The following is a 24,054-nucleotide window of genomic DNA, read 5'->3' on the forward strand; positions in this document are numbered from 1 at the left end:
TTTATCCAAGGAACCTAGCTAGCACTATTTAGTCTTCCGAGTGCCAGGACACGGCTGCAAAGATTGCAGCATAGCCTCTGAGCATCTGCAGGGAATATAAGGAGCCTGGCCGTGCGCTGGAGAGGAAGCAGGAAAAAAGAAGCATTTGGTACATATTACTTTGGTTCTGGAAACATTGAAAAGTGCCTGTCCCTGGATACCTGCTTCCAATATTGAGGTGCGTCCTAGGGTACCCCAAGAATGTGCAGAGTCCCTCTGGGGCCCCATTCTGGTCCCTTTCATCTCCAGAGAGTTTTTACTTTACCTCGCCTTCCTCACACAATTATTTTCTCCGTACAAGAATGTGATGCTGTCATTTATGTACATGTTCCTATCCTGGAGAGACTTAACTCCGTGTTCCTCCATGCCTCCACCCATCCAAGACACCCAGGCTGAGGGACTCCAGACCCCCCCAAAACCGATTCTTCTCCCTTGATCAACCCGGCTTCCAGTCCCTTGTTGGCCATGTTGTGCTCTCGGCCAGAAAATCTCACCTCCCGAGGGATGCGGCCGTGATACCAGGCATGGCTCCTCAAGTCGGAGCTGCTGAGTTTTAGCTCTTCTTCCAACTCCTTGTGAAGCTTCTCTGGCGAGGAGTCGAGGATGTACTTCTCCTTCGAGAACTGTAGGGAAAAAGAAGAAGAAGAAGAAGAAGAAGAAGATGATAAGGGACTTGTCAGAGCGCGTACGGTGTGGCTATGTGAGACAACCCAGGAGTAAATACATCACACAGAGGTTTCTAATAATAAACATAGTGGTTTCGTCTACAAAGACTACATACGTACAAGTGCGAGGCAGAGGTCAAACAATCAGCAGTTACAGCCAGGAAGGACACAAGAGAGAGAGGGAGAAAGATAAAAAGGAGGAGAAAGAGAGGGAGAGAAAGAAAGAGGAGAGAAAAGGAGAAAGAGAAAGGAAGAGAGAGAGAAGGAGAAAGAAGGAGAAAAGGGGAGAGAAAAGGTGAGAGAGAGACCCCAACAGGGCCTCTCTTACAATGCAACCTCTTAAAATAATAGCAATCAAATCATCCTTCTGACTCATTACTACCATTGCATCATAATCACAGCACTACAGCATCAAAGCAGTTGGCCAGCTATTAAATCATCATTACCCTGACAGGACTTTTCAGTCAACCACCAACCCCCCCCCCAAACGAAAGAGAGAGCTTTGAAGTCGGACCAAGCCTGAAGCCGTACTTTTGTGGCCTCTCCAAATAGAAACTTTTGAAGAAAAAGGATTGATGTTTTAACTAAAAAGGTGGAGTGAGAGAAAAAGAACGGGACGAGCAGATGGATTCCTCAAAGCCAGCCTGATCAGACAGCCCGTTTAATTTTGAAAAGCAAAACCAGAGTAACGAGTAACTTGGTTTGTTCTCGGGACCACCGTGCCATCTTAACTTCACCGATACAAACCACGTTTTTTTTTTGTTTTAAATTTCTGAGGCAGAAAACCAGGTTGTGCCGAGCTCTTTCACGGCCGCAAACGCACTGGAAGCGGCAAACACAAACAGCGGACCGACAGTGCCACTTCTCCCAGCCTTCAGTTCAGCGATGCCTGAATTCGCACCCATGGGGCTGCCGTGCTTCCCAGCAAACTGGGAAGGCAGCCAAAAGGAAACGGGGGGCCTGTTGGCTGACAGCGAGTTGTTGAAGTGGTTTCAAGGGCGTCGAATGGCCGGCTGGCAGCAGATGTTCAGCGGCAGAGATCCGCTCGATTGTCCGGGGCACGACTGGTGCACGTCTGGAGCCTGTGGCTGGCAGCTGAAGCCTCGGACCAGTCTCTTCCGAAGGCTGCTGTCACCCTTGCCTCCGCCATAACCCTCCTGCGGGGACGCAATCACCTTTCTGCTTCTCCGAGCACGGAGCGGGTTATTGGGGGAGACACTGATGTGGTCTGAGCATCTCCAGAGAGATGGAGGATAGCCAACGCTTTGCCGGCAGGCAAACCCAGCAGGTTACCACACGCACACACACACCCCTTCCACCTTGCTGGACCCATTATGGCAGCAGCTGCTTCCCTTCCTCGGCTCTCCAGATCGTGGAGAGCCAGGGGCAAACCCAGTGCCGAAAGAAAAAGCAGGAACCTGCTCCTATCTGAGGAGGGGGTCTTGATTGACAGCCAATCTTGAAGCCAAGCCTCATTTCTGACTTGCTGCAACTAAAAAAGTCTACCCACCATTTTCTGCCCTGAAATTTTTTTTCCACCCTTTTTTCGGCTGGTTTTTAAAACAGCCTCTGTGGTTTTAGCTTTTCTGAATTGTAGGTTTTTTTAATATATATATATATATATCATTGCAGTTGAATTTTGCTCACAACGTTATCATCGTTGTTCACTGCACATGGATTTAGAGATGGGTGCCACCCTTACGTTGTGAAGGTATGTGTGTGGGTGGAGGGTGTGTGTGTTAGCACTGTTGAAATAAGCCAAACTAATATTTGGCTCAAAGGACAGGTCCTGAAACCCGGAACCCACAACCTCAGAAGGACCATTTCTATTGTACAACAATAATTCAACAGCACAACTTCCAACTGGTTTAAAAGGAGAAACTGGGCAGGGGATGACATCACTCAAAGAAAGCGTTTTAATTGTTTGCCACCCGGCGCTCTGCTTTCTCTCACCGTTTCCTGGCTCACCATCTTCCTACCAATCAGCCAACCCAGCCAACAAACTGGGCAGACGTCTTGTGTGCCCGCCGAACGAATCCCCAACCTGTTTGCCAACAAATTGCGCCACAGGCAGGTGCGTGCAAACACTTATTTCATAGGCATGAGGATACATTTACAAAGACGCGGGAAATTAACACCATCCTGACGGCGTGAAGGGGGAAGGCAAGACATCGCCAAGTCCCTTCCGGGTTTCTCGGTGCTCCGATTACCTAGTCAATTGAGTGCATTCAGCTGAAAAAAAACCCATGAAGTTGAGCCTCGCAGCCAAGAGACCGAGAGAGAGAGAGTGAGAGAGAGAATGAATGCTGAGCACGCGCATAATTCTTCCCCTTCTATTTTTTTTCTGCTGCTCTGGTCACTGTGGTGAAGTCTTTTAAGACAGGGGTCGCCAACCTTTTGGACCTCAGGGACAACCAAACTCATCGTTTTAAATCTCAGCGAAACAGAGACCCTGGGAAAATCCCCCAAAAAGTCTGAAGGAAAATTCCCCACCCTGTTTTCCTACCGATTGATCATCCTTTATTTGGGAATCGCAGGATACCATCTCCAGCTCCGTTCTCAGGGGAAGAGAGAGAGACTTTTGGCTTTATGCAAGGAAAGCAGCAGAAGCTGCAGAAGTCTTTCTTTCTCTCCCCCCAAACTCCACCAGGAACAAATCTTGGTGAGACTTGTCACGCTTTGGGGGTGCTTTGGGGGTGATATTTCTCTGTGGACCACCAAGATTTTCTCGTGGACCACCAGTGGTCCCCTCCCACTGGTTGGCGACCGCTGTTTTAAGATGCTAGACCAGACCAGGAACTGCACAAGCCAATTTAAACTCACCCTGGACTCCGGAAGGCTTCGGAGCAATTATTATCACTGTCCAAGCTACTTGGCAGACCCTACACCCATCCCTAATCACTGCGGATGAAAATGTGCGCACTTTGTGACATTGGCACTGCAAGCTCAATCAATCAGAACAGAGTGGAAAAGGAGGTCTTTCAGTCCAATCCCCCTGCTGAAAAAGGAAACCCCGTAGCCATGATGGCAAACCAACGGTACGCGTGCCGACAGTGGCATGCAGAGCCATCTCTCTGGGCACACCAACCATCGCCTGTTGCCCTTCCGGGTTCTGGCACGTGCCATGTGTGCTGGCCAGCTGATCTTTGCATGTGCATGCATGCCAGAAACTGGAAGACTGAGTGGCTGGTGCACATGTGCGTGCCAGAGGCTCAGCTCTTCCAGTGTCCGGTGCTCTCCCGTGTGTGCACGCTCCTGTTTCGGCACTTGGTGCCAAAAAGTTTCGCCAACAGTGCCCTGTAATATTTCAGACAAATGGTTGTCCAACCTCTTCTTAAAACCTCCAATGGTGGAACTTCTGGATTCAAACTGTTCCACTGATTAATTGTTCTGACTGTCAGGAAATTACTCCTTAGTTCTGCATTGCTTCTCTTCTTGCTTAGTTTACATTCATTGCTGCTTCTCCTGCCTTCTGGTGCTTTGCATAATAAGCTGACCCCCTTTTCTGGCAGCCCCTCAAATATTGCAAGGCTATCATATCACCCCTATTCCTTCTTTTCATTAATAGCAACAGCACTTAGACTTCATAGTGCCTTACAGCCCTTTCTAAGCAGTTTACAGTCACCATATTTCCCCAAACCATCTGCGTCCTTTTTTTACCAACCTCGGAAGGACCGAAGGCTGAGTGAATTGCGTTAAACTAAACATGCCCAGTTCCTGCAACCGTTCTTCCTATGTTTTTAGCCTCCAGCCCCCTCATCATCTCGGTTGCTCTTCTCTGCACCCTTTCTAGAGCCTCCACATCTTTTGTTATATCGTGGCAACCAAAACTGGGTGCGAGTAATTCCAACTGCGGCCTTATCCAGGCCTTACAAAGCGGTACCAACGTTTCAAGTGACGATCGCTGTTTTTGCATTCCTGGCGCGAATGGGTAAAGGACGGATTTCATCGGGGCACCGGTGCCATCGCTGCCCCTGTGGGGAGTGGTTATGCATGGGGGGTGGGGGGGAGAGAAACAGGAGGAAGAAATGTCAGATCCTGCTTTTCTTGGGAGTCGTTGGGGAAAGCTTTAACAAGCCGGCTCTCTTCCGCGAAGGGTTAAACCCCTCTGGAGGCGATGCCTGGCTGGGGTAATGAATAATAATGACAGATTTAGATAGGAAACCTTCTTGCATGAAGATGAGTTTGCCTTGCTGGCCAACACCTGAGCCTTAAGCATACAATCCCACCCTCTCCATTTCTCCCCAGCTCTCCAGGGAAAGGGGAGACAATGATGTCATGTCTCAGCTCCATGGGGCCTAACTGCCTTTGACCCAGGCCCAAAGAAGGAGGAGGAGGAGGAGGGGGGGGGACCACCAGGGGTGAGGGGGGGTCAAATTCCCTTTGATTAAATTGCTCCAAAGGAAGTTCAGCTAAAAAAAACAGGGCTTGTGGGCATCTATCCCAAATATCTCTCTTTCTCTCTCTCTTTCTCTCTCCCTCCCTCCCTCTCCCTCTCTCTCCATCCCTTCCCTTCTTCTAAATGCTGCATCTCTTCCCCGGCTTCCCATTGGCTGCCAATGATGTAATTGTTTCAAAGACCGGCTGCGCTGCCATTGGCGGGCAGAGATGCTGCTGTCAGCTGAAACACCCCCCCCCCACACACACACGCACACATACACACCCCAAGTCATTCACACGGAGTTCATCAAGGCTGGCAACCAGACACACATTTGACGTGCGCAAAGAGATACCTCTGCCCCAAAGAACAGGTGGAGAGCCAAAGCGTTGTGGGGAGACGGGATTGGGTAACGGCTCCCCAAGGTGTCGCTCCGGACAGGTGCAATCCATGTCTGGAAGGATCCAGTTTTAGGGAAAGCTCCAATAAATCTATTAGTCCACATCGTCCATGACTATTGGAGTTATTGGCGCAAAGTGGGATAAAAACTGGTCCAAGAGGTCCCGATGTTTCAAACAGGACCCTGTCCTGCGAGTATGCGGGGGCTCTGGGACCCCAGTCGTTGGCTTTACCAGAGAGGAAGGCGAGAAGAGGCAAAAAGAAAAGGGTGATATGTCGCTCAAATCGGAGCTTGTACAGTTAGTCCTTGACTTAGAATGGTCACTAAATGAACAGTTGTAAGATACGACCCTGATAAAAGTGGCTTGCAACAGGTCCTCGTGCTCACAACCAATCCCAGCACCATCCCCACAGTTTACGCGATCAACATTTGGGGCACTTGGCAGCTGCCACGTACTTATGCCAGTTGTGACTTCCCCAGCTAGCTTCTGAGAAGCCAAGCTGGAAAGTGGGTGTTGAACCCAGCAAAAATCCAGTTTAAACCTGGTAAACAGCAAGGTGCCCAGCTTCTTTCAAAGAGCTCTTAAGAAGGACCTTAAAAAGTCAGAATAAAATTCTTTCCAGCCTCTGAATTGCCTGATCAATAAGAGAGAAGAAATCAAGTGGAATCTGGATGAACTTCAAGGGCAGCAGATGTTTAAATGTGGAGAAGATGAAGGGGCATTGCCTATTTTCCAACGTGATCAATGTGGGGTTGCTCTAAGATTCTCAGAGAATGGAAGAAAACTGGGGCTGAATCAGAACCCAGAATCCTTCACCATGGCAAGATAAATTCCTGCGTCAAGAGAAGAAACCAAATCTATTACCTCCCATTTTCTCTAACCTCAAAGATGGAGACTTTGTTCCACGTTGGTGTGAATATTCACATTGGTGTGAATATTTCAGATCGTACCCATTCTCTTAAAAAAAAAAAAACATAGACCAGATTTGTGGGTCATAAAATACCAAACCCTCTCCTGTTAAGATTCTTAAACCAAGAAGCAAAAAAAGGAAAAAAGTAGCAAAATAATTAAAATATTACAGGTGGTGGCCCAGTTCGGCTAGTCTGCCTTTTCCACTAATGTCAGCGAAAGAATACTCCAAAAGAAATTTGATTTCTCTCTTTCCTGCCACACCTAAACCAATCTTCATCAATTCCTTCTTTGACAACCTGGTTAATAACTTCCAGGGGAGATTGGCCAAATAAATAAATAAAAAAAAACCCCAAACCTTAGAACTAGGCAAAAAAAAAAAAAAACTCAGAAGGAGGAAGTTTCCATAACCCTTTCTAAGAAGATACATCCAGGCAAACCACAGAATCATTAGCAGTTGACCTGAACTCAATGGAAACTCCATCGCCTCCATCGCCTTCCTCCAGCAAACTGTTTTTATTTTTGCAACTTGGCTGGTTTTTAAACCTTTTTAAGCACCACGGACAGTTCCGATGGGCTGCCTCCAACCACCCCACCATCCTGCTTTGGACAGGCTCTCCTGGGTTAACCAGGTTTGTTGGTTCCCTCCAACAGCAATTCCCCCCCCTTTTAATCTAGGTGGTTCTCTTTGAAGAAGCACGCTGGCTACTTCACACGTTGGCATGACTAAGAAGAGTCAGGAAGAGGTGGGTGTCGAAATCATTTTCCTTCTTTCTGTCGGTTGGCAAGGACGTCATCATCAGCCCCCTTAAATGATGATGATGAAGATGAAGATGATGATTTTCTTGCTTTCAAGCATCTCTTCCCCTGCAGGGGAGGCTCTGCCTAAACCCCCTTTGAGCAGAGGTGTGTGGGTGTGAAATAGTGGGAGTGCCACTATGGGAGCAGAGATCCCCTACCGCAAAGGGAAGCCCCTCTAGAAATCCACTCCTCCGAGGAAGGGCGGGGGGAGAGAGAAGACATCTGTCATTCAATGCATGACGAGCTTCGGTCCCTGCCGAATGATGGCAAGATGCAAATTTCGGAGGGCTGTTCTTGGACGCCTGCATTGCCAATGACATCATAGGCTAAGGATGGATTTGGAGAGAACACACACACACACACAAAACCCTTGGTTGTTGAACTCGCACGATCTTTTCTGTTCTTCCAATCGGTCTAGTGTGCGATTATTCCTTTTTTCTCTTTTTAAGGGGTTTCTTAGGCCTATCTTTGTGCGATAGGTGGGTGGATAGAGGGGATAGAACCGGGTGGAGATGGGCGGATGGAGATTTCTCTTTCATAGCTTGCAAGCTTTGGGGTCCTTCTTCCCTCCTGAAGATGCAAGAGCCACAACTCCCATTGCTGAGTTACGATGGGAACTGTGGTCCAGCCTATTCCCCCCCCCCCCGTTTCTTTCTTTCTCTCTCTATTATTCTTGTTCCTGCACCGCCCCAGGGATTCCCTGGTTGTAAATCCTTCTGGAAAGGGAATATTTCTCTTATTGCCCTGCAGCTAGGAGAAAGGAAGGGGCTGGGGGCTGGTGTGTGTGTGTGTGTGTGTGCAAGGAGGGGTGTTAAACATCCATCTCAGCTCGGCTGCCCTGGGGTGGGGGAGATCTTGTCCTGACCTCTGACCTCTGCAACCAGCCCTCGTCCAAAGAGAGAAGGATGCTTCCTCCATAGACAGGGTTTTTTTTGGGGGGGGAACCTGCCCCACCCACTTCATATTTCTACACAGAAGAGTGTGTGTGGTGTGTGTTTTTCCCTCCTACCTGCTTTTTTAACCCTTAAGGCACACCTCCCCCCCTCCCTCTTCTTTCCTAGGGGCCTTTTTCCTCAGCCCTCCCCCTCTGCAAAGCCAAGCAGGTGGGCGAGGGCAAAACCCACCTTGTCCAAGCAGTTACCTCTCTGCCGGCTGGGGAGGATGGGCACTGCAGTCTGTCATCTCCAGGCTGGAGATGACTGGAAGCAGCAGGTTTATACAGAGCGGGGAGGGTCTCACCTGGAGGGTGCTGAAAGATGCTGAGCGACCTTCCTTCTTCCTTCACACACACACACACACACACACACAACCCATCCAGAAATAAAAGGCCACCCCCAGGAGAGACCTCCAAAGGTGGGCGCTTCCACCTGGATACCCTCCCCCCGCAGCAAACACGCGTGGGAGAGATGCGGTTTCTCCACTGCCCCCCGAACCCAAACGGTCTCTGCCGGGGCGGGGGAGAGGGGAGCTCGCCTGGGAAGCGGGGGAATCCCCTCTCCGCTCCGCTGCCACGCGCCGGGGATGGAAGTCTCCGCCCGCCCACCCAGCGGGTCCCCGCCGCGACGCCCCCCCCCCCACCCCAGCCTCCGCCGGATTCCGGGGGCTGCCGGCTCCGGCTAGCACACAAAGGGAAGAAGAGCCCTTGCAAAGCTTTGGAGGAAGAGGAGGAGGAGGAGGAGGAAGAGGAGGCATGCTCCTGCGACCCCCACCCCCACTCCTCTCCTCTCTCCATCCAGCCGCAGCAGCTGCCCCCCCCCCCGCTCCCCAATTTCGTGCAAATGCTCCCTCGGCAAAAGCAGGAGGCCAAAGCCCCCCAGCCTTGGTGCCATGCGCCAGGCATGGGGGGGGTGTCCCACGCCTTCCTTCCCTCCCTCACCTGCACTTGCATGAAGGAGCCCCGGTAGAAGCAGCAAGCGGCGGCCGACAAGGCGCTCCAGAGGCTGCAGCGGTCCGTCATGGCTCCGTCCGGCGCGGTCAACCCGGCTGGAGATCCCCCCCCTCCCGTTTCTTCTTCTTCTTCTTCTGCGGCGGCGGCGGCGCTTTAACTTCAGCCGCGGCTGCTTTCCCACATTACCTCATCCCTCGGCGGGGGCGGGGCGGGGGCGGAGCCTAAGCATGGGGTGGGGGCGCTGGGGTGAGGGTGGGCAGCCGCGGGGGGGGGTGTCCCTTAGCCCCCCCACGGCATCCCTTTCCTCAGGATGCAGCCAAGCTTGGGGGGTCTTTCTCTCTGCTGGTTCCTGGGTTGTATCTCCCCCAGCCCCCCCAAAAAACCTTAACTCAGTCACTTCCCCCCCTTTTTTGAGGGGGGGGCTTTGTTTCCCACCTGTCCCTGTCCCTCAGGTACCCACCAGGGGTTGACCTCCCTCTGCCTTTCCCAGACTCGAATGCATTCACACAACCGCCTCCCTGCAGTTAAACCTGCCCAGATGTTTGCAGCCCGAGAAACCTGGATTGTTGGTCAAGATCTTGCCACAGCCAAACCCACCCACGGCTAAAAGTCAGCCCTGGCTTGCTCCGGGTTCAGGAAATCACTCCAAAAAGCATCCGTGCAGAAGATCTAAAAGCTGCTTCTTCTACCACCATAAACTCGTCCTTAGGAGCTGAAAAAAAATCACCCTATGGGTATTCCTCGACTTATGGCCACCTTATTGGGAGGGGGAAGGTCTGGATTTCTCTTGCCAAGCTTTGTCGTTGCTAAGCAAGTCATGCCCGGTTCGGAGCCGCTGCGGAAATGGCTCAGGTTGGCACGGCGATTGCAATCTTTAAATCCTTCACCTCTTGCCAGGCATTAAACTCAATGCAGAGTTTGACCTTGGCTGATTTCTTGACAACGGTGCATTAAATATCATTTTAATGTCTCCAAGCAGGTTTTTAGTTTTTCCAGTCTCTGGCACGTTCTTCCCCGAGGTTTGGTTAGGGTTTTGGCCCAACCAGAGTAGCTACATAGGTGCGTGTCTTTTTCCCCAGCGCAAACTTTCTGAAGGCAGGAGTGGGCTGCTAACACCCATCATCCTTAGCCAGATGCAGTGACGGGTGCACCGTAGTCCAACGACTTGGAAGAAATGGGTGGGGTCTTCCTGGGTCTTTTGGGGGAACAAACAGTGAGCTTGAGAGTGTATTGACAAAAATCTGAATTATGAGCCCAATTCAAACTAAGATACTCTGGCATCTAATACCTGCCTGCACACCAAAGACCCATTGAAGTAAACATATTCTTACTTTTAGCTGAAAAAGAGAGGATGGAGTGGGTGGGGCATGTAGTTTTATTTCCTGTGGCAGGGAGTTCCACAACCTGGGAGCAGCTCCTCCCCAAAGGCCTCCCCTATCTTAGGATTTCTCTTGAGCGCCTGTGATAGCAACCAGGTGCTTAAAAGGAGAGCATCTCTCCATCTCCTTTGCCAAGGTGTGTAATCCTGTAACCACATCTTGTTGGCCAAAGGCAAAATTCTTCCCACTTTCACGGAGGATCACAACGGGGGTGTGAGGGATTTGTGAGGTCATTTTTAAATGTGGGGGAACGGGACATGTCTATTTTCAAACAGCTTTTATCATCAGCCAGCTCATGGGTGGAGGTTAAAAACCTGTTTCTGCCCCGCTTAATGTCTAATCTGCCACCTGGGAAGTTTAACCTCTCTGTACAATAAACTCAATCAAATCCTTTTGGGGAGGAGAGGCGGGTTAAATGGCTACAAGGAGTGGAACAAGCTCTGTTAAATCTCTGGCCCTCTTCCAGCCAACAGGCCAGAAAACTTGAGTTGTGGCTGTCCAACGAGCCCCTTTTATCCATCTGCCACTTCTGAAGGCCTGGGACTTTCGTGGCTCTCTTCCTTCTCTTACGAGCCGCAACAAAAATATTTGGAATGATGCCTCAAGAATCCCGAGAGTTATTTCTTTTAAGCGCAGCCGTTTCCCTTGGCCTCGTTTTGAGCACGAGCCGTTTGGGTTTTTTGTTGTTGTTGTTCCTGGTTGTTCCCGGAGCAGCTTGCAAATCGCTGGCAATCCCTCCCGTTTAGACTGCAAACGTACATTTCCTCGCTTAATGTCCCAGGTCCGTCTGTCCCATTCGGGGCTACGGCTCAACTTGAGCCGTCCACCATCCCCTTCCTGCCTTTTTGGCGTTTTAACTCTGCAGAGTGATCCTCCCCAGCCATGGCCCCTCAGCCCCCTTTGCCTCCTTCCTCGCTGAAAAGCCGAGGTGCCATCTCTTCCCTTGCCCGTTTTGGGGACCCAGGTGGCAGCTGCATCGGAAGGCGATGCCAGGAAGCAAGAATGTTTGGCAGGGACTCAAGTGGTTTTTGAGGAGAATTCTCACCTTCTGGTTGACACTTGGCAGCTTCCGAGCAATGGCGCCTTCCTATCCAGAGGCGATGCTCATCACTGGACATTTATTTTGGTGTCCCTTGTAGGGACCGGCTGCGAAGGAAGCTGGCTTTCGGCTACGTTGCATCCATTCATTCATTGCATCCATTCAACTGGGATTCACCCAGTTTTCGGTTACTCCCTTTGCAATAAGTGCTATTGCTATTTTCTATCTACGATCCTCACTCCCAGCCCTGTTCTTGTTTCCTTCTGCAAAATGTATGCCTCCTCTTTCATGCCAGTGGTGGGATTCAATTTTTTTTAACTACAGGTTCTGTGGGCATGACTTGCTGGGCGTGGCTTGGTGGGCATGGCAGGGGAAGGATATACTGCAAAATCCCCCTTCTGCTCCTCACCCCACTAACCTGCTTTCCAGCTCCGTTCTCCCGGGCAGGGTAACCAAAGGAGACCCAGCTGATCCGCTGGGACTCAATGGGAGGCAGAGGAGAGATGGGGTCGGCGGGGCCAGTCAGAGGTGGCATTGGCTGTTTCTCCAGACTATTCAAAATGTCCGCGACCGGTTCTGCAGAACTGGTCAGAACCGGCTGAATGCCCACCTCTGCTTTCATCCTTCGGTCAGGATTGCGGCTCTGCGGCCTGAATTGTTGTGCCATGGCTATTGTGACCCTCACAAAGCCAGAAGACAAATTCAGCCAAAGCGCAGGAGCGCACCTGGGCACATCTCGCTGTCTATTGTGATGGGTTTAAAAATCACCCGAGTGGGTCTTAAAATGCAAGCTATTCTTAAGAAAGAAGAAATGAGTTGCGAGCATCAAAACTCTGTTCTTGCAAGGAACACATTTTGGAGGCGCCAATAAGATTCATACCTCCTATGATCGCAGGTAACCGAAAGAGGAGAAAAGAGATAGGTATATATATGATTTCCCTACCTTAACATATTCGCTTGATGGTCCTAATCCATCCGGATGCCTAGAAATAGAGATCATTGTTATAAAGGAGGAAAGTCAGTCAAAATGCCAGCAATTTAACTTAATTTAACTTAGGCAAAGTAAAGAAATATTGCTATATAAACCAACAGGAAACTGACAGGGCACAGTTAGTAGCAGTCAAAATATGTGTCTGTCACACTTCCCCATTTTTAGATATTCGAAATCATCTTTTGGACAGCACTTTATTTATGCTACTTATTAAAATTATACGCCGCCTGCCTTCTCTTTGAAAGCTCCTCACTGGCTCCCCGCACCCGCTCCTTTGAAAGGGGTCCTCAGAGGTTTCTAGACTGACCGCCCTGGTTTAGAGCCATGGTGGCGCAGTGGTTAGAATGCAGTACTGCAGGCTACTTCTGCTGACTGTCGGCAGTTCGATCCTGACCGGCTCAAGGTTGACTCAGCCTTCCATCCTTCCAAGGTGGGTAAAATGAGGACACAGATAACCATCTGTGGGGGGCGATAGGTTGACTCTGTAAACCGCTTAGAAAGAGCTGTAAAGCCCTGCGAATATAAGTCTAAGTGCGATTGCTATCAATGCACAGGCTGAAATGAGCGCAGGCACAAACCTACATTTCGGCAAACCACGGCTTAAGTGTGACGAATGTCCTCTATTGAATGAGCTCTGGTAGCTTTCAGATATATTTCAGTGTGTATCTCTCAATGAATATTTCCTCTTCCTTTGAGCTGCCTCGCTTTCTAGTTAGGAATACATGGACAGTTTTTTCAACGAAGTTTTTTTTTCCACTTTGTGCCTTGAAAACTAAACAATGACATCATCGTGTTAAGAGAGACTCTTTTGCTCATAATGATGTATCACCGATTGTGCTCTTTTCAAGGCTTGGCATTCCTCTGTCCCTTTGGAGAATTCAGAATGCCGTTTAACAAAATAACAGAGTTGGAAGGGACCTTGTAAGGTCATCTAGTCCAACCCCCCCCCCCCAAAAAAATACAGGAAACCCTACACCATTTCTGACAGATGGCAGTCCAATCTTGTGATGAACACAACTTCTGAAGGCAACTTATGTTCCACTGGTTGGTTGTTCTGTCGGGAAATTCCTCCTTATTTCCAGGTTGAATTTCTCCTTGTTCAGTTTCCATCCATTGTTCCTTGTCTGGCCTTCAGGTGCTTTGGAGAATAGCTTGACCCCCTTCCTCCTCTCTGTGGCAGCCCCTCAAATATTGGAAGGCTGCTCTCCTGTCTCCCCTGGTCCTTCTCTTCTCTAGACTAGCCAGGCCCAGTTCCTGCAACCGTTCTTCATATGTTTTAGCCTCCAGTCCCCTAATCATCCTGGTTGCTCTTCTCTGTACTTTTTCTAGAGTCTCAGCATCTTTTTTATAATGAGGTGAACAAAACTGGATGCAGTACTCTAGGTGTGGCCTTACTAAGGCTTTATAGAGTGGTATTAGTACCTCCCTTGATCTTGACTGTATCCCTCTGTTAGTACAACTTAGGATTGCCTTGGTTGGTTTGGCTGCCTGCCTTCACACACTGCTGTGTTATACAAATTAACAGAGTTGGGAGAGACCTTGTAGGTCATCTAGTCCAACCCCCCCTCCATCCAAGCAAGTGACCTCAACTCTATCCGCTTCCTTTAAAAAAGGTCTTTAGAAGCAGCCGGCGTTCTTTTCTCCAGTGAAACACAGGCCATTCTGAACTGGGTGGCTTGTAAAGCTCTTTGTAGACAGCTGGGCTGGACTGTTTGGCCATGACACAATTGGGAGCCCTTTTCTGCTTTGATTCCGCACGCGTTTGCTTGGTTTCTGCCTTTGCCCCAGGATCGGGGAGGAAACAAGGAGCACACCGCTGTGCGTGCACACCCATTTCCTCGCTGCTTCCCGGCCCCATCTGTTTCCTCCCCAAACGGTTCCTGGAGGGCAGGAACACCAAGGCCCATCTTGCAAGGACAGAAATGGTGGCGCTTGGAGAGGAGAGACGAAAATAGCTGGCGGGGTCCTGGGGTCAGCAAGCAGGCGGACTTCCTGTGCTGGAAGCAGTTAGTCCTCATCCTTTTTCCTCTTTCGGCTGATTTCTCCATCGAGAAGTAGGATGTGGCTAAATACGAAGACCTGTTTTTCCTATCTGTCGTGCAGGTTAAATTGTTTTCTTGGGCAGGAAAACTTTTGCAGCCTAAGTAATTTTTCTTTTATCCTTCACCCTTCTCTCTCAACTCTACTCAGCCTCTCATCTAAGTTTATTCTTCTTCCCGCTTGTAAATATCTCCCCTTTTCTAAGTATGTTTAAATATAACTTAATGTATTTATATATGTATGTATGCATGTATGTAAATATGTATGTATGTATGTATTTCTATTTACACCTAGTATTACGATTGTATTACTTTTATCCTTCTCATCTGTTCCACTATCTTCTTTTATCAGTATCATTGTTGTAATTTTTATCACTTGGATATTATAATTATTATGACTCTGTTGCTTTGCATGTACACTGAGGGCTGATGCACTGGAGACAGATTCCTGGTGGGTCTATCACACTGGCCACCAGGTAGTCCTTGGCTCACAACCACAACTGAGCCCAAAATGTATGTCGCTAAGTGAGACATTGGTTAAGTGTGTTTGCGCTTTTACCTTTCCTGCCACAATTGTTAAGTGAATCACTGCAAGTGTTAAGTTAGTTAGAACTTAACACCTGCAGTGTTAGTTAGAACAACTAGACACAAGGACAGTTTTTCCCCGAACGCCATCACTCTGCTAAACAAATAGTTTCCTCAACACTGTTCAACTATTAACAAAGTCTGCACTACTATTAATCTTCTCATCACTCCTTATTGCCCATCCCCTCCCACTTGTGACTGTATGACTGTAACTTTGTCGCTTGTTTCCTTACGATCTATACTGACTGTTTCCTAGTATGATTTGATTGCTTATTGTACCCTATGACTATCATTAAGTGTTGTACCTTAAGATTCTTGACCCTTGACGAAGGTATCTTTTCTTTTAATACTGAGAGTATTTGCACCAAATACTCTGATTCACGACACACCCAGAGGGGAGCGGGGAAGTAGGGTCACAGGGGACTTTAAATTACAGTGTGGCGGAGTGGGCTACACATGGGTTAATGCTGACATGTTGGCTCAAGGCTCATGATTGAATTAGGGCAATCTCCGGAATCCTGATAGCGAAATACTTAAATTATAAGAGCATCTTCTGCTAGACAACAGCAAGGGGAAGGAAGGAAGGAGCCGGAGGGAGCTCCAGGGTGTGGACAAGGATACCCTGGTTTTTTCATTAACCATGATTTATCCCTCCAGCCGTCACGATAGCCCAAATTTGCCTTGCGCGCTAAGCATTTCAAAGCTGCCCTGTTGAGTTTTGTGGGCTAAGAATTGAACCGGTCAACCCGACAGATTTAACAGAGTTGATGGAGGGACCTCGTAGGTCATCTAGTCCAACCCCCTCCCGCCCAAGCAGGAGACCCTACCTACAACATTTCATATAAATTGGCAATCCAATCTCTTCTTGGGTTTCTGCTTTCTTGATTTCTAGTTGCAAAACGTTTTGCACAAACCCAGCCAGCTGCCAAGGACGAAATCGAAAGCGTGGGAACCCGTCTACAAAGCGGAAGGGAGTCCTTCATGATCTCAGCCCCCACAAAAAACCCTAAGGGCTCTTTCCCCCCTCCCCAATTTTTTTTTTTGCCACTGTCACCTCATCCCAAGCTCAACCTCAGCCTTTTTGCAGCAGCCTCTCCCCATCCCAGTTGCCACCAAAGTTTTCCACGCAGCCCAGACAGCACCAGATGAAGGCAGGCTTGGAAGCTGAAGGGGGGCGGGAGAGAGAGTGGGGGGACCGTGAGAAAAATTCCAGGGTTGTGAATCTGGCTGGAGGCTCTGAGGGGGGATTCTGGGCAGGAAACCAAGAATTTGGAGAGCAACCGGGGACTAAATCTGAAAAAAAATAATTAAAAAAGCAGAAATCTCCCGGCAGCTGCCCCTCTAAGACCCCCAGCTTCCTTCCTAACTTCTCATCTTAAGCCTTTGCTGAACCAACCCAACACACATATCTTCCCCAAATCCTCCATCCCTGGACTCCCACCCAAGGAAAAGATAAAGAATTAAAGTCACAATCTATCTATCTATCTATCTATCTATCTATCTATCTATCTATCTATCTATCTATCTATCTATCTATCTATCTATCTAATTATCTATCTATCTATCTATCTCTATCTATTGTCTATTATCTATCTATCCAATCATCTATATCATATATCATCTGTCTTCTATCTTCTAACCCCCCGCTCTCTCTATCTATCTATCATCTTTCTTTCTTTCTTTCTTTCTTTCTTTCTTTCTTTCTTTCTTTCTTTCTTTCTTTCTTTCTTTCTTTCTTTCTTTCTTTCTTTCTTTCTTTCTTTCTTTCTTTCTTTCTATCTATCTATCTATCTATCTATCTATCTATCTATCTATCTACATTTATATTAAATGGAGCCTCCCATATCTGACCATTGTATCAAGCAGTTCAAATCTCGCTGGCATAAACCTCTCTCTAAGATGCTTTGGTGATTGTAACAACTGCCTCTTTGAAAAGTGCGTTTATACTTTTCCCATTTCAAGTTACCAGCCTTACTAAGGATAGCTATATCATTTTGTGCCTCTATGTTCATGATTTTTTGAGCAACTCTTTCTTATTCACTTGTTCTCCTGTTAGAACAAGAGACAGGAAGGCCCCACCTTCGTCCAACGTTTGTCAGTTTAGTGATCCAAAAGTTTTGTACGTTGTGTTTTGATCTGCTCTAATAAACATGACTTGGGAAGTCTATCAATCTCTATTTAGTTGATTTTGTACTGATTGTTATATGCTCTGATTTTAGACAGGGTAGTAGTAGAATAGTAGTAGAATATAGACTCCAAATATCCAGTAAGGACCAGGGCTTGTTTACAGAGGTTACAAGGGAAGATCAGAGAGAGAGAAAAAGTAGATTTATTTGCAGTGTCCACTATCTGAAGTAAGTCCTTTATCTTTGGTTGTCTGGGTGTCCTTGCCAGCCATGTTATGTCTAACGCTTCCTCCCTACTGTATATTCACTTTATGCCTCCTTTTAAACATTTTTTTTTTCAAGTCCCTTTATGCTTTTAATGTTAGATTTTGTTTTTGCATCCTTGGGTGGCTAAAAGCATTTTAAAACGTACTTCCACTTTATGCCCAAATGCTTGATGCAGATCAATTCCAGAGCTCGTAGTCGAAGCCCTAATCCTATCTAATCCTAAACCTAAAACTACTACTCCTAATAAAAGAAAACTACTAGTTAATAGTTTGATTTTACAACCATATATAAAAGTCACTAAAATAAAGAGGAGAAGGAGCTCACTATAAAAAGAGCTGTCACACAACATGACAGATATATAAAAATATTTCTGGTTCCCTAATTGCTAGCAGATGTCCTCAGCCAGTGCCTGATTCCCACGACAAGGCCAGCTTGGGTAATTCGGCAATGAAAGGATGGTGAGAATTTTTGAAGGAAGATGACTGCTTTTTCCTGGCTGGTCAAAGGGCACGGAGAATTTTACAGGCTTTCTGGGGAGGGTTAGACCCAGCATGGCTGCTAAGCCAAGACACTTCCTTGCAATCTTGAAACATTGCCCTTCAAAATAAAATAGTGTTGTTGTTTGTTTTAGGGTACAAGAAAGCCTAACAATATTCTGCATAGATGCTAAAATATCCTCCCTTTTTGGATTGAAAGTTTACTTTACTGTACTTTGTTGTCATTGCACGTCGTACAACGAAATTAAATACTATCTTCAGTGTACTATACAGTAGAATTCAATAGCGTTCAAAAGACCACCAGGGTGGGCTTGTACCCCCACTGGAAGGCATAAATCTATCCTGCAAACCCCAGTGGTTGAGTTTATAGAAGTCATGTGCGAACCAGACCGGTCGCCTTTAAATTTATCTGCACCAACGAAAACAAAAGTATTGAAGAATTATCCCAATCTTACTACTGGACTCCCCAGCAGTATACTCCCACCTCTTACTACTGGAATACACCTCCCATCTTCCCCAGCGAGGTGAAGCTGGAATGACACCCCAAAATAATGGGACCAAACTAGAATCTTTGCAATTTTCCCACCGAGTTGGGGTGTCAGATTGGGACACAGAGCCAACCAATTATTAGGAAAAGGTCAGAGAAGGGAGTGGCGATAAGGTTAAAGGGCTGAACTCCAACAGGAAAAAAAAATATCAGGGTTATAATCCCGCAATGAGAGGAATTTGGAGCTTGGCCTACCGCACAGGGATGTTGTGAAGCTATAACTCACAGAAAAGCAGCTTAGGGTAAGCATGGGATAAGATGCCATGTTTCCTGCATCTCGGCTACTCTCAGTCGTAGAAGCAGCTGCAATGTTGTTAATCATGGTTTATTAGCCACTGTTCTAATAAGGCACCCTGGTATCCTAAGCAAGCTGTTCTGGAGGGATCCATTGGATTCAAACAGATCTTTATTAGGGTGAAAAATACTGCCCCCCTCCAGTTTCTTTGCTCTCTGTCTTGACCATCAAAACAACCAAACTCTTTCTTTCAGTAAGCTGAGTTGTTTTTTTTGAAACTTGCCACTTTTTTCTATTTTTTTTTATTTCTCTAGGCAGACGGGAAACCCCAAACGGTTTTGAGAGTAAAAGGAACCTGGTTTTTCCTCCCAAAAAGCCATCAATTGGGTCCTTTGATTAAACTTTGCAGATATTTTTTTTTTCTGGGGGAGGGGGGGATAAACTTGGAGGTATAAAGGGTTGAGCTACCTAGAAATTTGACCAGACAAGAGATGATGAACCAGCAGAAAAAAAGAGAGAGGTGGGAGGAAGAAAGAAAAGAATTGCATTTTTTTTAAAAAAAGCAATTAAAAAAAAAACAGTGGCCTAAAGAGATGAGCCAAGATGTCAAGGACCTTTCTGAATATTTTTTAAAGTGGAATGCGTCTGAAATGCTGGAAAGAGAATGCTGAAAAAGAGAATAGAGCCTTTTTGTCTTTGCTGGCTTTCATTTTTAACCTGGCATGTAACCCTGGCTACTGTGGGTTGTAAACCGCGATTCCTGGCTTAGCATGATCTGTGAACCCAGCTATTTTGCTCTGAAAAACATGACGTTCCACCGGTGAGAACCTAGCCATTGTAGCTTGCAAACCTTGGTTTATAATCTGGCTAATGTCGCTTACTTGACACTCCCTGGTTAGGGACACCCCCCCCCCCCCAAGAAAAACTCAGCTTAAAGCAATGGCCAAAACCAGGATTGTTGCCGTACTGTTGGAACCGTTGCAAATCGTGCCAGACCCTGGTTGTGATGTTGTGGGTCCGTCTACCTAACCGGGATTCCAGAACAACACCTGAAGAACCGAACCCAGCACTGAGAGGTGAACCCAACGCAAAATCCTGGCCAAACGAATCCCGCTGGTCTTACCTGATGGAGTCCAGGTTGGGGCACCGCATCCCCACCTCGGCCATGGCTTCTCTCCCGCCTGGTTGCACCCCAGAGGGAAGGAGGAGGAAGTGGGGAATCTGCTCAACACCTCACCAGACCGGCTGCCCCCTCCGTCCAGCTGCTCCGTCTCCTCTTGCTCTGCCAGCCTTGACCACCCTGGCCCCTCCTTCCTTCCTTCCTTCCCTCCCTCCCTCCGGGCCTCGGTTTCTCCTCCTCTCCAGGTCCCCGTCCCTCCCTCTTCCCCTGGAATGCACAGCCCGGCGGCGCTTGGGAGCGAAGCAGAGGGAACATTCCTGCTCCTCGTGGATCTGGAACCCCCTCTAATCCCAGCCCCAGCCCCCCTTTTCCAAGTGGGAGACAGCTTCTCGGGAGGGTGAGGGGTCTCTGGGGTCAGCGCAAGGCAAGATCATGGACCCCGAGCATGGAAGCACCAGCCAAGTTGGGGCAGCTGAGGACAATTTGGTGGCAGGAGACCAAAGTTCTTTCTTTCTTTTGCCACAAGTTGGCAAAAACGTCCCCTGCCCGCTTCCTTGGGGTTCTCTTGTCCACCCCGCAAAAGGGTTGTGTCCCTTGGGTAAGATGGATTGTCCTCTTCTCTCCCAAGTCATTGCAATGTCTCCCTCCTGCTCATCATCATCTGCCTGACATAATGGCTTCCTTTTCCTAACTCCAGTAGGGCTGGTGTCTCTTGGCTGCCAAGACAGGAAGCAGGTGAACATTGATCTATGTCGGGTCGCCAACCTTTTGGACCTCAGGGACCACCAAACTCATCATTTTAAATCCCAAAGACCCTGGGAAAATCCCCCCAAAAGTCTGCAGGAAAATCCCTCACCCCGTTTTCCTACTGATCGATCCTTCTTTATTTGGGATCGCAGGATGCCGTCTCCAGCTCCGTTCTCAGGGGGAGAGAGAGAGACTTTTGGCTTCATGCAAGGAAAGCAGCAGAAGCAGCGGAAGTCTTTCTTTCTCTCCCCCAAACTCCGCCAGAAATGAGTCTTTGTTGGCTCAGCCTCTTGGAGCAGGAGGCCTTGCAGGGTCCCAAAGACTCATTTCTGGCGGAGTTTGGGGAGAGAAAGAAAGACTTCTGCTGCTTTCCTTGCGTGCAGCCAAAAGCAGAAGAAGAAAGATGCAGAAGGAAGCAGCCTGGTGGCCAGGCGAGGTGCGTGGGGCGCGTGGGGCAATTTCCCCCCTCCACCCTTTCCCCCCTCCCCTCACTACCTCGTGTTATTCACAATGCAAGCGATGCAAGCCTTGTGTTCCCGCGGGCCCTGTGGGTGGCACAGCCTTGTGTTCCCGCGCAGCCTGGATTAATTGCTTTGAGGGTGACATTTCTCTGCGGACCACCAACATTTTCTCACAGACCATCAGTGGTACCCAGACCACTGGTTGTCGACCACTGTTTAAGAGGACCTTCCTGGGCCATAATTTTGGGGAGAGAGTGAGGGAGTTTTGAAATGGAAGCTAGATCCCCATTACACAAAGAGAAGAACCAATGAGCAATGGGACCCTTGATTTCCATCTCACCTTTGTTCTAGGTCCTCTTCTAAGGTTGTCCCTGCCGTCTCTTGGTCTCTAGCCTCCTTGGCAGTTTCCTCACCGGACGGGATTGCTTCTGTGGTCAGATCTTGCTCAAGGTCTTGTTGAGTCTTCGTAGGCTTCTTCACTTGGACAGGCTTCTTGGATTGCCCAGCACGGGCCCTCGGCATGGTGCCCAGGTGGCTGTAGGCGTCACAAGACTGGGCATAGTGGGATGGACTTAGAGGGAAGGCTTGAAGGTCATCCTGAACCCTCTCAAGACCATCCTGTTCTACCTGCTTCAGTTTCTCCTTCGTTCCTGGGCTGGACACCATCTCTCTGGGCTCAAGGACACATCGGGAGGACTTCTCAGCCTGGACTATCACTTCTGAGGAGCTGCTTGGACCAATGTTGACTCTAGAAGACGACCTCTCTTTCTTGTTGGGTTCTGCTCTTTCTCCACACAACGGAGCTCTCTCCACATCTCCAAGCTTGGGGGTCTTCGGCAACGTTGGCTCCAAGGCCTTCTCTGCCCCCTGGCTCCCAGCCTTCTTCTGTCTTGTGCTGCCCCTGGGCATGGTGCCCATGTGGGTGAACATGTGGCTGGAGCAGGCATAATGCGACGGGCTTTTGGGCCCAGTACCCAAGTCGTCTTGAGTAATCTCAAAGCGGAGGGTCAGGAAGCCTTTAGAAGAGAGAGACCCCCCTCCGTGGGTCTCAGAGAGTCTGGGGGCAACGGAGACCCTGCGGAAGCCAAAGCTGCGAGGAATGCTACTCAGGCTTCCAAACCCTTTGAGCCTCAGAAACTCTGAAATAAAAACAAGAAGGGTCACTTACTTCCCAGGGACGAGATTCCTGGCGGAGATTTGGAAGATATGCGTGTGTGTGTGTGTTTTCCCAAGCTTCCCTGAACCTATTTCTATTCCTTAATTATTGGAAACAAGCTGTATATTGTTGGGGTAATTTTTTTTTCCTACCCCCCAGAGACGCAGCTCACTTTTCCTAGCATGATTTGGAAGGTTTTTTTTTTTTTTAATTCTGCTTAACAGGATGCAGAAAATTAGCAGGGTTTTTTGTTTTTGAATAGAGTTCTGTTGGAAGTTGAAGAGTAAAAAATCGGTAGCAAGTAGGATAAAGGGATGGAAGGAAAACTAGAAAAGAAGGTTCCTTCTTTAGATGTTTTTTTCTAATCTTTGCAGCAGTTATGAGAAGAGTTGCCAACTTACTTCTGAAGTTACATTGTGACTCTCTTCTTTCTATAATTTATCCTATAGAATAGAATAGAATTCTTGGCCAAATGTGATTGGACACACAAGGAATTTGTCTTGGTGCAAATGCTCTCAGTGAACATAGAATTGTCAAAACCAGAGATCGTGAGTTCATTCTTTTTGTTTTTCGCAAAAAAGTCCCTAATGGGTTTTCCAACCACCGATAAACGTAGGTAATATCTTCCCCCGCCCCCCCCCCCAAGCAAAGGTTAATCTAATCACTTCAACAAATACAATCATCTTCATCAATTATCCCTCTGTCACATGTATTGCCAAATCTTTCTATCTTTGTTGCACACAATCCCCTTGCAGTTATCACCTATAAAAAACAAACTCCGGGACTTTTTTTTTTGCCCCACTTTTTAATCTTATCAATCCCAAGAGGAGAGAAATGTAACTTTAGGTCCGTAGGAATCGTTAAAACCCTCTGAAATCCTGCCAAGATTAGCTTTGCTAAATAAACAACGTTTCAACACATCTGAACTTCACAAGACGGGCATAAGGTCTGACCAGATTGAGACCAGCATCCTCCCCAGTTGGCTGGGTTCAACACAACAGGAAGCCGCTGTTTTGGGGTTAGAGCACCTAGAGATTGTGGAGCACAAATAGTGTGTGACAATGTGCATACTGTGCAGTTAAAAATCTGCCCACTTCCTGCGGTGGGGGTGGTGGTGGCAGCTACCCATTTCACGCTTCCTTCAGCTGACACCTGTTTTTAGTAAGTGCAAGGCCTCTGCTCTGTTTGTGGTTACTACAAGGTAGAAGCTGGAGCAAATCGTATCAGGCTAAGATCAGCCCTGTATCAGGTTTGACGGAACAGAGGTTCTTTCTAAATCCCAGCTGGATTTTTGGGGGGTTTTTCCTTTGAAGAGGTTTCGCTTCTCATCCAAGAAGCTTCTTCATCTCTGAAGAAGCTTCCTGGATGGGAACTGAAGAAGCTTCCTGGATGAGAAGCGAAACGTCTTCAAAGTAAAAACCAGAAAAGTCCAGTTGCCACTTGAAAAAAAAAAATGCACCATTGGGACAACCCTGCTCTGGAGGATGGAGAATTTCCAGACAGGTTCTTTCTAGGTTTGCCATTTAACCGACTCCTATTCGGAACAATGTGGACTAGCCTCTTAGAGAGGCAAGTCAATAGCAGAGTCTCGTCTTGAAATCAACTCCAGTTTAAATCTCCTGAGGTACAAGAACTGCCTCCAGTTTGTGGGCAAACATTTATACGGCAGCTTTTAGCTCGGTGTCTTCTCAAGCAAATCCACTTGAAGGCGTGTGGATTTGCCTCCCAGAATTCCCCTGCTGCCTCGGGCATTCTGGGAGTTGAAGTCCAAGACATGGTAAAGT

The 24,054-nt window shown here is 48.0% G+C and overlaps 1 protein-coding gene across 1 annotated transcript in view; it reads right to left on the minus strand.

Moving 5' to 3' along the window:
* The window catches only part of SH2D3C (SH2 domain containing 3C), a 37,151-nt gene that overhangs the window by 12,230 nt on the left and 867 nt on the right, over positions 1-24,054 (minus strand). The window contains 3 exon segments of the mRNA XM_026712517.2: positions 534-662; positions 12,443-12,482; positions 21,455-22,253. Coding sequence (XP_026568302.2) covers positions 534-662; positions 12,443-12,482; positions 21,455-22,253 — 968 coding nt within the window.

The sequence above is a fragment of the Pseudonaja textilis genome, chromosome 17 (genome assembly GCF_049901715.1).
Source record: "Pseudonaja textilis isolate UNSWEBS1 chromosome 17, rPseTex1.2, whole genome shotgun sequence".
NCBI lineage: Eukaryota > Metazoa > Chordata > Lepidosauria > Squamata > Elapidae > Pseudonaja > Pseudonaja textilis.